General features: G+C 47.4%; 1 protein-coding gene across 1 annotated transcript in view; it reads right to left on the bottom strand.

Annotated features, from left to right (window-relative positions):
- The window catches only part of srcap (Snf2-related CREBBP activator protein), a 70,471-nt gene that overhangs the window by 19,374 nt on the left and 37,883 nt on the right, over nt 1-13,214 (bottom strand). Inside the window, exons 13-20 of the mRNA XM_063062973.1 lie at nt 12,427-12,604; nt 12,209-12,345; nt 11,573-11,742; nt 10,187-10,379; nt 8,331-8,467; nt 5,624-5,810; nt 1,928-2,097; nt 1,256-1,455 (exon numbers count right to left, since the gene is read on the bottom strand). Of these exons, the coding sequence (XP_062919043.1) occupies nt 1,256-1,455; nt 1,928-2,097; nt 5,624-5,810; nt 8,331-8,467; nt 10,187-10,379; nt 11,573-11,742; nt 12,209-12,345; nt 12,427-12,604 (1,372 nt within the window). The remainder of the gene's footprint in view (nt 1-1,255; nt 1,456-1,927; nt 2,098-5,623; nt 5,811-8,330; nt 8,468-10,186; nt 10,380-11,572; nt 11,743-12,208; nt 12,346-12,426; nt 12,605-13,214) is intronic.

Here is a 13,214-nt window from a genome sequence, read left to right as displayed (position 1 = left end):
CAGAAATATTAGAATAGAATACAATATCCATACACAGCCCGACACACACCAGTATGGGTCAGTGGGAAAAGCACAATACACCACACAACACTGAAATCATGCATGTCACCAGGACAGCAGGCAGCATCCAGTGGGCTGAGCACGCAGAAAGAACTTTCAGACATCGGACAGATTTCCAACTTCTACAGATTGAGGACAAGCAGATGGTTCGACCTATGGTGACAAGGTCAACTACTTAAGAACTTTATGCCCTACCATGATGGAATGGTGCACCTGGAGAATAATTACAAGAGTTCAGCTGGATAGGGGCAGGAGGCCACATCCTGGTCAGTATTCAGATCTCCCCCTGAGAGAGGGGGGGAACTGAGAGACACCGGTCAGTGTATAGATCTGTCCCTGAGAGAGTGGGACTATGAGACACCGGTCAGTGTACAGATCTCCCCCTGAGAGAGGGGGGAACTGAGAGACACCGGTCAGTGTACAGATCTCCCCCTGAGAGAGAGGGACTGAGAGACACCGGTCAGTGTACAGATCTCCCCCTGAGAGAGAGGGACTGAGAGACACCGGTCAGTGTACAGATCTCCCCCTGAGAGAGAGGGACTGAGAGACACCGGTCAGTGTACAGATCTCCCCCTGAGAGAGGGGGGAACTGAGAGACACCGGTCAGTGTACAGATCTCCCCCTGAGAGAGGGGGGAACTGAGAGACACCGGTCAGTGTACAGATCTCCCCCTGAGAGAGAGGGACTGAGAGACACCGGTCAGTGTACAGATCTCCCCCTGAGAGAGAGGGACTGAGAGACACCGGTCAGTGTACAGATCTCCCCCTGAGAGAGAGGGACTGAGAGACACCGGTCAGTGTACAGATCTCCCCCTGAGAGAGGGGGGAACTGAGAGACACCGGTCAGTGTACAGATCTCCCCCTGAGAGAGAGGGAATGAGAGACACCGGTCAGTGTACAGATCTCCCCCTGAGAGAGAGGGAATGAGAGACACCGGTCAGTGTACAGATCTCCCCCTGAGAGAGAGGGAGTGAGAGACACCGGTCAGTGTACAAATCTCCCCCTGAGAGAGAGGGAATGAGAGACACCGGTCAGTGTACAGATCTCCCCCTGAGAAAGTGGGACTATGAGACACTGGTCAGTACAGATCTCCCCCTGACAGATGGGACTGAGACACACTGGTCAGTGTACAGATCTCCCCCCGAGAGGGACTGAGACACACTGGTCAGTGGAAATCAAACCCTTAGTGCCCTTACCTGGTGAAGCAGTGACAACCTGTGTGGCAGGACTGACGAGGGGGTGGAGAGGGACTGTGCTCTGCATGGTCTGAAGAACCTCAGGAGGACGTACTTGCACCGGAGTCTGCGGTGTGTTCTGGGGCACTGGCAACGGTGGCCGCGGACTGTTGACCAGGACAACCGTCCGCCCATCCGGCTTCTGTGCAGGTTGCAGCATCCTGGGGCAGAGCAGAGAGGGGCAGATGGTGAAGGGCAGTGGGGGAGAAGAATTGGTAACGTACCAAGGGGAAGGAGAGCCGACTCGAGAGGGAGTGGGAGGAAGAAAGGAAGACAGGGACATCGAGAGAGACAGAGGGAGGAGGCATTGAGAGAGGAGGGCAGAAGAGAGCAAGTTGCCTTGACAGAGAGGAGCAGAAAGGGAGAAGGTTGGAAGGGAGAGCACGGAATGAGAAGGGAATTCAAGAATCCTATTACGAGATGGGATGGAGGAAAGAGAGAGACATGTGTTGAAGGAAGGGGAAAAGTAAGACAGTAGAGAGACACCATCTGAAGCAACAGCCTAAACTAAAAGGGGAAGGACAGGAATGGAACAAGGGAAGCGCCCTGCCCTCTCCTTTGGAGTGGAGGGAGGGCAAACCATCGGGAACGAGGCAGAGGAGAGAGACGGAGAAGACCCGAATGCAAACTCACCTGTTCACCTTCATTCGTACAGGACGGGGTCGTGGTGGTGGGTCTGGTCCGTCGGCAATCTCTTCGATCAGCTTCAGAGAGACCTTGTGGGCGGGGAGGAAGGTTTCCGACTCGTACCTGGAGAGGTGGCCCTCCAAGTTGATCAGGTCAAACATACCTAGGTCCACTTGCTAGGGAGTGGCAGGAGGGAGCAAAAAGATGCAAGAGGGAAGGTGAGGGTTGCAGCCTACACTCACCCAGATATGAGCCAAAACCATAACCCCAAAAAATCCCTCCAGCTTCCAAAGGGACCACACACCCTTCTGCTCAGATGTGGGTCTTTCTTGCTGATTAAGGTCAGTGAACTGGTTTCCTAAGGCCAAAAAGCCTGGGACATTCCTGTTGGCTAATCCCCTGAACCCCACTGGGCCTGAGGTCAACCAACTGGGCCCTTCGCTGACAACCAGAGGTAGCAAAGACCTGGAGCTATTCTTGGTAGATTCTGATGGCAACAGGAAGATGTACAAGAGTGAGGCGGAATAATTTTTTATTGTCCAAGCGAGGACTTGGACCTGCTGCGATTTGTCTGCTGCCATAACAGGTCTACAGCAATGCAATCTCACTGACTCTACGCCTAGTATTGGACCCTCCAGTTAACACCCAGATGTGCCAGGCTGCTGTTTCATGGATTGCAGCTCAGCGTGCAATACCATCGTACCTAATACTAATCAACAAACTTCAACACCTGGGCCTCTGCAAATGGATCCTCAATCTCCTCATCGGGACACCAATCAGTGCTGTTGGGTGATAACATCTCCTCGTTGGCGCACCTTAAGGATGCATGCTTAGCCCACTCCACTGCTCTACTCCCTATATCCATGACTATGTTGCTAGCCATAGCTCAAATGCCATCTACAAATTCAGCAACAGAATCACTACTGTCAGACAGCAGTAGGGAGACGTACAGGAGTGAGATGGACTGGCTGCCTGAGTTGTGTCACAGCAACAACCTTGCACTCAACGCCAGCAAGACCAAGGAACAGATTGTCAACTTCCGTAAGGAGAACACACACCAGTCCTCAGGGGTCAGTGGTAGAAAGTGAGCAGTTTCAAGTTTCTGGACATTAATATCTCAGAGGAACTATCCTCGGTCCAACACATTGATATTGTCATGAAGAAGCATGCCTGGAGCGCCACTCCATTAGGAGTTTGAGGAAATTTGCTATGTCACCAAACATTCTCACAAATTTCTACAGATACAGCATTCTGACTGCTTTCATTACTGCCTGGTATGGAGGCTCCAATGCACAGGATCGCAAGAGGCTGCAAAGAGTTGTAGACTCACACAGCTCCATCACCCGCCCCACCACCAAGGACATCTTCTAGAGGTGATGTGACAAGAAAGCAGCATCCATCACTAAGGACCCTCACCATCTGGAATATGCCATCTTCTCCTTATTACCACTAGGGAGGAGTTACAGGAGCCTGAAGACGTACACTCAACAATTTAGGAACACTTTCTTTCTCTTCACCATCAGGTTCCTGAATGGTCCATGAAGGCAAGAACACTATCTCCTTATTCCTCCTTTGCAGTATTTATTTATTTAGAAATATATATCAATTTTACATCTTTCCACCGTACAGCCACCACAAAATAGCAAATTTCATGTCATGCAAGTAGGTAACAATAAACCTCGCTCTGTTAAGACATTAACTAACAAAGTTCTCCAGGCCCCAAACAAGCACACTCCTACTGACCGAGTCAAAGTGCACTACAAAACAGACACAGGCCTCTTGGTCCATCTAGTCTATGTCAACGTGACCTTCTGCCTAGTCCCATCTAGCTGCACCCAGACCACGTCCCTCCAAACCCCTTGCCCATCCATATACCCATCCAAACATAGAAACAGAAGAAATAGGAGCAGGAGTCGGCCATCTGGCCCATCCAGCCTGTTCCACCGTTCAATAAGATGGCTGATCTGACCATGGACTCATCTCCACCTACCTGCCTTTTCCTCATAACCTTTAATTCCCCAACTATGCAAAAATCTATCTAACCTTTGTATTAAATGTATTTACTGAGGTATCGTCAGTGCCACCTTATTGAACACCTTCTGGAAATCCAAGTAAATACTTCACTTAAACGTTGCAATCAAACCCACATCCACTACTTCCACTGGCAGTTATTTCCCACGCTCTCACTGCCCTCTAAGTGAAGAAGATTCCCCCTCCCCACCCCCCCATTCCCCTCAAATATTTTGCCTTTCACTCTAAGCATTTGACCTTTAATCCTAGTCTCACCCAACCTCAGAGGAAAAAGCCTGCTTATATTCATCTCACCTAAACCTCTCATCATTTTGTACACCTCTATAAAACCCACCTCATCCTCCAGTGGTCCAGTAAGGTTCTAACCGATTCCATCTTTTCCTATAACTCATGTTTCAAACCTCCAACAATATCCTTGTAAACTTTTCCTTCACTCTTTCTAACTCATTGATATCTTTCCTGTAGTTAGGTAACCACAACTGTGCATAGTACTCCAAATTCTGCTTCATTTATGTATTGTAGAACTTCAACATAACATTCCACTGCTGTACTTATGTATAAATGCCTAATTTACAAAAGGCAATGTACTAAGATCTTTCTTTATGACCAAATCCACTGTGATACCCTTTTCAAGGAATTACGTGTCTGTACTCCCAGGTCCTTTTGTTCTTCTGAATACCCCACTGCGCTACCATTCACTGTACCAAGTCTTACCTTGGCTTGTCAACACCTTGCACTTGTCTGCACTAAATTTCGCTTGTCATTTTTCAGCACAATGTCCTATGCCTTTTCTGCTCTGAAGAACACCAAATCCTGTACCGGAATTAGTCAGAAGTGAGCCCGCACTTGCCAACATGGCCATAAGAATATAACAGCATACGAAATCAGAACAGGAGTCAGCCACCTGGCCCATCGAGGCTGCTCCACCAGATTTATCCGTGAATGCAGCTGTATCTACCCATCTTTTCTCCAGAATCCCTAATTTTGTTATGAAAAGATATATCTAACTGAGCCTACTGCTTCCCTAGGCAGAGGATTCCACAGATTAACTACTCTATGGGAAAAGCAGTTTCTCCTTACCTCTGACCTTAATCTATTCCCCCAAAATGAGGCTATGTTCCCGAGTTCTATTCTCACCTACCAGCAGAAACAATTTTGGGCCTATATCTTATCCACCTCTTTCAGAATTTTATGCTTCTATAAGATCCCCTCTCAATCTTCTGAATTCCAGTGAGTATAGTCCGAGACAACTCACTCTCTTCTCATAGACTAAACCCCTCATCTCCAGAATTAACCTGGTGAACTGCCTCTGCACTGCCTTCAAAGCTGGTGAATCTTTCCTCAAGTAAGGAGACCAGAACTGCAAGCAGTACTCCAGGTGCAGCCTCACCAGTACCCTGTACAGTTGCAGCATAACTTCACGGCTCTTAAATTCAATCCCTCTAGCAAAGAAGGCCATTGTTCCATTTGACTCTTTGTAACCTGTTATACTTGCAAACTAACCACTTGTGATTTACACAAGAGCACTACCAAGCCACTCTACACAACAACATGCTGCAATAATGCATCATTAAATTAATAATCTCAGACACAGGGTGAGCACTCTAAATCACCCAATCACAAACTCCCAGGGTCAGATCTGACAACTCTCCACCCCCAGCGGCATCTTACCTTGAAGGGTTGGTACTCAAGGGCCCGGAGCACACAGGAGGCAGTGGTGTAACAGATGCCCTCAGTGATAAAGGGCGAGTGGATGGGGCGCGGGTCAAAAAGATTGGGGTGGTTGCAAACTTTTCGCAACTGCATCAGGATGTTGATCACACTCATGAAGTGGCCACTCTCCAGAGTCTCTTTGGTGCTGGAGAAAAACGGGAAAAAATATCATTAAACTCTGCCAGGGCTCTCCCCCATCCATCATGCACTCAGGCTCCCGTGCCCAAGAGGGGTCACCTGCTGGGTCCAATCCTACTGCCACGCATCCCCTTTGAATCTAGGGAACTATACCTTTACCCCATCTGTTATCTTAATTCACAAAGCTCAATGGAAGCAGAATAGGCAAATAAGGACAGATCGAATAGAGTGTAGGTCCTTTGGTAGAAGGAATAAAGGCATAAACGAATATTTTCTGAATGGGGATCAAATTCTGAAATTTGAAGCCTGGGAGTCCTATTGCAAGATTCCCTAAGGTTAACTTGCAGGTTGAGTCAGTAGCAAGGAAGACAAATGTGACGTTAATGTTCATTTTGAGAGGACAAGAATACAAAAGGATGTAATGCTGAGGCTTTATAAGGCAATGGTGAAAGTACCTTTGGAGTACTGTGAGCAGTTTTGGACTCCATACCTAAGAAAGTACATTGTGGCACTGGAAAGGACCCAGAGGACATTTACAAGAACAATGATTGAATGGGGGAGCAGACTGCCTGGGCTGAATCTTCTATGTCTTATGATGCTCGAACCACAAGGGAGACATGCTAGTGTCTTTGATTCTGAGCACTCTGTGTATTGTTGGAAGGTGTACTGGCTGGTTGCATCGCAGGCTGGTACAGTAATTCCAATGTACAGCAATGCAAGAAGCTGCAGAGTCGTGGACTCAGACCAATACATCACGGGCATATCCCTACCCACCATCAGTAATATCTACAGGAGCTGCCGCCTCAAGAAGACAACGTCAACCATAGATACCCACATCATCTTCTCACGGTTCCCATCAGGCAGATGGTACAGAAATCTGAAGCCCCACGTCACCAGGGTTAGGAACAGCGACTTCCCTTCAACCATTCTGTTCTTGAACCAGCCCACACAACTGTAACCACTACCCAAGGACAGCAACACTGTGACTACTTTTGCACCTTCATGGATGTGGTTTTTATTCTAATTGTGTTCCTTTTTGTAGAATTTTTGTAAATAATTTACACTTAATTTGAATGTTGCTTATATAACTCGAAAGATTAGCTTTGTCATATCTCAGAGCACCATAATGAAATGCATCATTTTGCGTTACAACCAACACAATCTGACAAAGTGCTGGGGGCAGCTCGCAAGTGTCACCTTCTTTCCAGTGTCAACATAACAAGCCCGCAATTTAGTAACTTGTACATGTTTGGAATGTAGGAGGAAACTGGAGACCCACGCAGTCTCAGGGAGAACATACAAACTCCTTAGACAGCAGCAGGAATTGCGCTCTGATTGCTGGCTCTGTAAAACATTACACTAGCCACTACGCTATCATGCTGTCCCTGCTATGTTGCTGCTGAAACTAAGTTTTTCACTGTTCAAGTACACACATATACCTGTACATGTAACAATAAACTCCACTTTGAATCTATAAGCCACTAAGAAAGTCTGGGGCGTTCCTGACTGCAATAGTGCCAGAAAACATCAACTAGGCCAGAAGCAACGCCACGGACTTTTCCGGCGACCAACACTACAGGCACAATGGAGCAAAGACTGGTCAAGTGGCCGCCACAGAGGGGACAGGGTAGTGGTGGAGGGTTGCTACTCTGACTGGAGGTGTGTGACCCACGGTGTATTACAGGGATCAGTGCTGGGACTTTTGTGTCTGTGATATATACACTCAAGTAGCCACTTTGTTGGCTACCTCCTGTCCCTAATAAAGTGGCACTGAATATGTTTGTGGCTTTCTGCTGCTGTAGCCCATCCACTTCACGGTTTGATGTGTTGAGCATTCAGAGATGCTCTTTCTGAACACCACTGTTGTAACATGAGGTTTTTTAAAATTACTGTCTTCCTGTCCACTTGAACCAACCTGGTTGATCTCCTGACCTCTCTCATTAACACGGCGTTCTGCCCACAGTACTGATTCACTGGGTGTGCTTTTGCACCATTCTCTAACTTCCAGAGACCGCTGTGAGTGAAAATCCCAGATCAGCAGCTTCTGAGATACTCAAACCATCCTCTCCCACACCAACAACCTTTTCAGGAGAAAGTCACTTAGATCACACTTCTTTCCTATTCTGATGTTTGACCTGAACACATGAACCTCTTGACCATATCTGCATGCTTTTATGCACTGAGTTGCTGCCCCATAATTGGATGATTAGCTATTCGCATTAACAAGGTGTGCCGATGCATTTAATAAAATGGTCACTGAGTGTATAAATTTATAAGAAATTATAGGTGGGTGGGTTTGTAAATTTGCAGATGATGCAGTAAGGAAATTTGTCAGAAGATGCAGTGCGATATAGATCAGCTGGAAATGTACACAGAGAAATAAGAGATGGCATTTAATCTGAGCAAGTGTGGGGTGTTGCACATCGTCCCATTACACACTTCTACCGTCAGGACACAGAGTGAAGCTTCTCTCCACATGGATGAGATGCGGATTAACTTCCCTGGGGCAAAAAGGGACGACACTTACGAGGCCTGAGACATGAAGTCATCGTACAGGTACCGCTGTCGTTTTGACAAGCGGCATTGCACCACATGCTCATACTTCTTTGGCATCTGCTTCTCCACGTCCACCTTAATCCTGCGCAGGAGAAATGGCCGCAGGACCTGTAGAGTAGGGAATGGGAAAGAAACAGTCATTGGCAATGTAAATTTATTATCCAAGTACTTATGCATTACCACATGAGATTCATTTTCCTGTTGGCATTTATTGGAAAATAGAAATATGAATTATGCAGAGACAAATATGTAAATTTGTAGAAATACAAGAGACTGCAGATGCAGGAAATCCTGATGAACACACAAACATTCCCAGCATTTTGTGTGTGTTGTATAGTTATAATAAACGATGATAGAGGCAAATGCATTAGGAACACTTAATAGACACTTAGACCGGCAAGTGGGTGTAAGAAAACGGAGGATTTTGGGCTGTCTAGGTGGGAAGGGTTAAGACCGATCACGGAGTAGGTTAAAATGTTGGCACAACATCATGGGCTGAAATGTTCCACATCTACTCTATCTGTGTCTTTCATAATTTAAAACATCTTTATCAGGTCTCCCCTCAGCCTCACTGCTCCAAAGTAAACAACCCAAGCTGTCCAATACTTCTCCTTATAGATCATGCTCTCTCATCTAGGTGTGGTGAATCTTAAATATCAGAGTGAATATATTATCGAAGTACAAATATTTTACCACGTTCTACCTCGAACTTAATTTTCAAGCAGACAATTGCAGGAAAAAAATACAATAAAATTTAACAAAAAACTATAGGTAAACAGGAACAAATGTGCAAAAGGGGATAAACTATACAAACAGAAATAATACCGTGAGCCTGAGTTGTAAGGCGTCTTTGAAAGTCAGCCCGTAGGGTATAGAATCAGTTCAGAGTAATGATGCATGAAGTTATCCACACTGGTTCAAGAGTCTGATGGATGTAGGGTAATAACAGCTCTTAAACCTGCTGGTATGGAACCTAAAGCTTCCGCACCTCCTACCCGAAGGTAGAAGAAGGAAGAGTGTGTGGCCTGGATGGTAGGGGACTTTGATGATGGATTCTGTTTTCTTCTGGCAGCATTCCATATAAACTTAGATACTGATGGAGAAGGTTTTGCCTGTGATGGACTGGCGATATCCACTACTTTCTGTAACATTTTCTGTTCTTGGGACATCAGGTGTTCAGGCTTATGATGCAACGAGTTAAGCTTCTCTCCTCTGTGCAGCTACAGAGCTTTGATAAAGTTTTTTTGGTAATGTGGGGAATGTCGCTAAGACCCTCTTCATCACTCAGGGAACTGAGTAGAGAAATTGGGAAGGTTAAATAGGTTAGGACTTTCCATGGAGCTCAGAGGACTGAGAGATACTTGTGAAGATATTCCCCCCGAGAAAGGGACTGAGGGGACATCTTAAGAGTTATACGAAACTATGAGGGATATATATAGGGTGAATGCACGCGTGCTTTTTTCCCTCAGCATGGGTTACAATAGAACTAGAAGTTACAGGCTCAGGGTGAAAGTAAAATATTTAAGGAAAATCCGGGTGGTGCGAGTGTGGAATAAGCCACCAGTGGAGGCGGTGGATGCAAGTTCAGATGTAACCTGTAAGGGAAGTTTGGATATGTACACAGACAGAAAGATAGAGGGCTATGGTCTCATTGCAAGTGGCGGGGGGGCAGACAAGACAAGTGTGCCCGTGTGCCTCTGAATGTGCGTGTGGTTCGGTCTATGCATATGCGCCTGGGGAAGGGAGGAGAATGGGGAGCAGGAAAACACGGGACAGGGAAATGGGAGGGGATGGAGAGAGGAAGGTGCAGGAGGTGACGTGCCCTACCTTGTGCAGCCTCTTGACCAGGTTCTCATTGTACTCCTGGCTGCCCTCGATCATGCCAGTGAGCGGGTTGGAAAACCACTCCTTGAACTCCCGGTGGGACTGGAAGACGTGCGGCATCAGGAAGTGCATAAGTGACCACAGTTCCATTAGGCTGTTCTGTAACGGAGTTCCTGTTAGCAGCAGGCGCCGCTGGCTGTCAACGCAAAGTGGAACCAGGTGAACAGACGGATAGGGGAAAGAAAAACAGTGGCAGGGCAAAATAAAAATCAGTTGCACTCAATTCAGCCTCTTCTATATCAGAGACAGCACGCAGCGCTGCAAGATCCCACTTCACGCACCATTACACTGATGCCCAGAGGAACGTTAGGTGATCTTCAAACCCTCCTGCCCTTTCACAGAATACAGCACAAGAACAGGCCCTTAGGCCCACTTTGCTGACCAACAATGCTCAAAGGAACTCATTCTGTTTATTTATTTATTTAGAGATACGATGTGGAAGGCTCCTTCCGGCCCTTCGAGCTGTGTCGCCCAGCAATATCCCAATTTAACCCCAGCCTAATCACGGCACAATTTACAATGACCAATTAACCTACTAAACCACACATCTCTGGATCACGGGAGAATGTACAAACTTCTTACAGGCACCACGGGAATCAAACGCGGGTCACCTATACTGTAACCACTACACTACTCTGCCACCCATCTCTGTCCCTAGGGTCCATACCCCTCCATTGTCTGCCTGCCCATAGGTCTGTCAGCCTCTCCACTGCTTGCTCTGTCTGCCTCCACCACCACCCATGGATGCATATTCCAGGCACCCACTACTCTGTGTACAAAGAATAACTTGCCCAGCATATCTCCTTTGAACTCATCCTCTCTCCTTAAACACATGTTCTTTGGTATTACACGTATCCACCCTGAGAAAAAGATACTTGCTGTCGTATTATATCCTCTCATAATCATATCAACCTCTATGAGGGCTCCCCTCAGCCTCCACTGCTCCAGAGAAGACAACACAATTTTGTCCAGCCACTCTTCGTAGCTTATGCTCTCAAATCAGCGTGGCTTAGTCAATAAGAACACTCATTTTTCTTTAACTTCACTGACGGCTCATCTCCACTCCAACTTCAGCCTCCCGCCCATCATTTTGCCAACAGTTTATCCATCCCTGCAGCAACCCCAGCTTCACCTATTGGCTGCAATCACTTTATCCCGTCCACCAAATTCTCTCTGTAACTCACTCCACTACTTCCCAGTACCACTTACAGATTGCTGAGGTGAAAGGATGGACCTAGTTTCCCTCCCAGAGCCAATGACCATCTCCGGGAGGCCTCTGGCTTTCTTTCTGTGTATGGGCAGCGGCGTCTGTGTCTCCAGGCGACTGACCTGTTAAACTTGAGCAGGGACTGCCAGCGCTGCGACTTAAAGTTCTTAATGTTCTGCGCTTCATCCAAGATCATATACTTCCAGTTCTTGCGGCGGAAGGCTTGGTGGTCTTGGAGCACCAGCTTGTAGGAGGTGATACAGACATGGAAAGCATTGGGTTTGGTCCAGCCCTGGGGGGGATGAGAGGCAGGTAAATGCACAGCAGCTATCCAAGCCCAAGTGGATGGGAGAGATAAAACAGGAGAAAGAGCCATGAGAAAGACTAGATCAGATAGGAGTCAAAAGAGGAAGAAAAAGAGAGACAAGATGACAAGGAGAGATGGAGAGAGGAAGTGGGAGGGAAAGAAAGGAGACCGGGATGGCAGGAATGAGATGGGATGGAAGGGAAGAGGGAAGGGAGGGAAGAGACAAGATGGGATGCAATGAGAAAGGAGGAAGAAGAGGGATGGGAGAGAAGAGGGCGGGGGAAGTAGAGAAGGATTGGGAGGAAGTGCAAGAGAGCGAGTAAGAGACAGGATACGAGGGAGGAGAGACAAGACGGAAGGCAGAGGGTGCAGGAGAGGGAAGGTGAGCAGGACTGCTGAAGACACCAGTGGTCAAAGGGAAGTCGCCGCCCCCCCCACCCCCAACACGTACCTGCCGCTTCAGTTTGCGCTCCTTCTGCACACCATAGTAGGTGAGGATCTTGAAAGAGGGACACCACCTCTTGAATTCCATCTCCCAGTTCAGCATCACGCTGGTGGGCACGATGATGAGGTGAGGGCCCCAGTTCCCTATGGGATGAATGGAGGACCATCAGGACAGGCTGATCTGAGACAACCCCCCAACCCCACCACTTCCAACGGCGAACTCACCCTTCTCTGTAGCCAGGTGGGAAAGCAGGGCAATGGTCTGGATGGTCTTGCCCAGCCCCATCTCATCAGCCAGGATGCCGTTCAGCTTCTTCTCATACATGGTAACCAGCCAGTCCAGGCCGATGTGCTGGTACTCCCGCAGCGTCCCACGAAGCAGGGAGGGCACTGGTGTCTTCACCTGAGACACAAGCATGCAAGCACACAGTTAACGCAGCAGCATCCAATTACGCAACCACCACCACCACCCCCCAACCCAAGCAGAGCGTGCCCATGAGAGCTTAAACTCCCACCCATTACTTATGGAACACTGATCATGGGGCACTCGAGGCTGCCTGGCCTACTGAGTTCCTCCAACATTTTGTGTCCGTTGCTTAAAAGCAGGTATGGCTATTTCCCCAGGGAAGCTGCTTACGGTCATGCAGAAGATACAAAACCGTGAAAGCACCAACCTCAAGGACAGCTTCTATCCCACTGTTATAAGACACAAGTATGATAAGACCAACTTTTGACCACACACTATCTTGTGCCTCTTGCACCTTATTGTTTGCCTGCATTGTACGTCCTCTGTGACTGTAAAACTTTATTCTGCATTCTGTGTAATGGTATGATCTGTATTGTCGGATCTCCGTAACTTTCAAACCCTGGATTCATTTAGTTCAGGAATAAGTGAGAAACTGACTCATTGATTGTTCACGATTGTTTATTTTGAAGTTAACAAAGATGCAGAGCACTTGAAACTAAGTGAGAAGCTGAGAAGTAAAGCAGAGATTCAATGAAAAGATGGTGCC

This window comes from Mobula hypostoma, chromosome 11, assembly GCF_963921235.1.
Source record: "Mobula hypostoma chromosome 11, sMobHyp1.1, whole genome shotgun sequence".
Lineage (NCBI taxonomy): Eukaryota > Metazoa > Chordata > Chondrichthyes > Myliobatiformes > Myliobatidae > Mobula > Mobula hypostoma.
The sequence above is the reverse complement of the archived record's forward strand: the minus strand, read 5'-3'. Positions and strand labels throughout refer to the sequence as shown.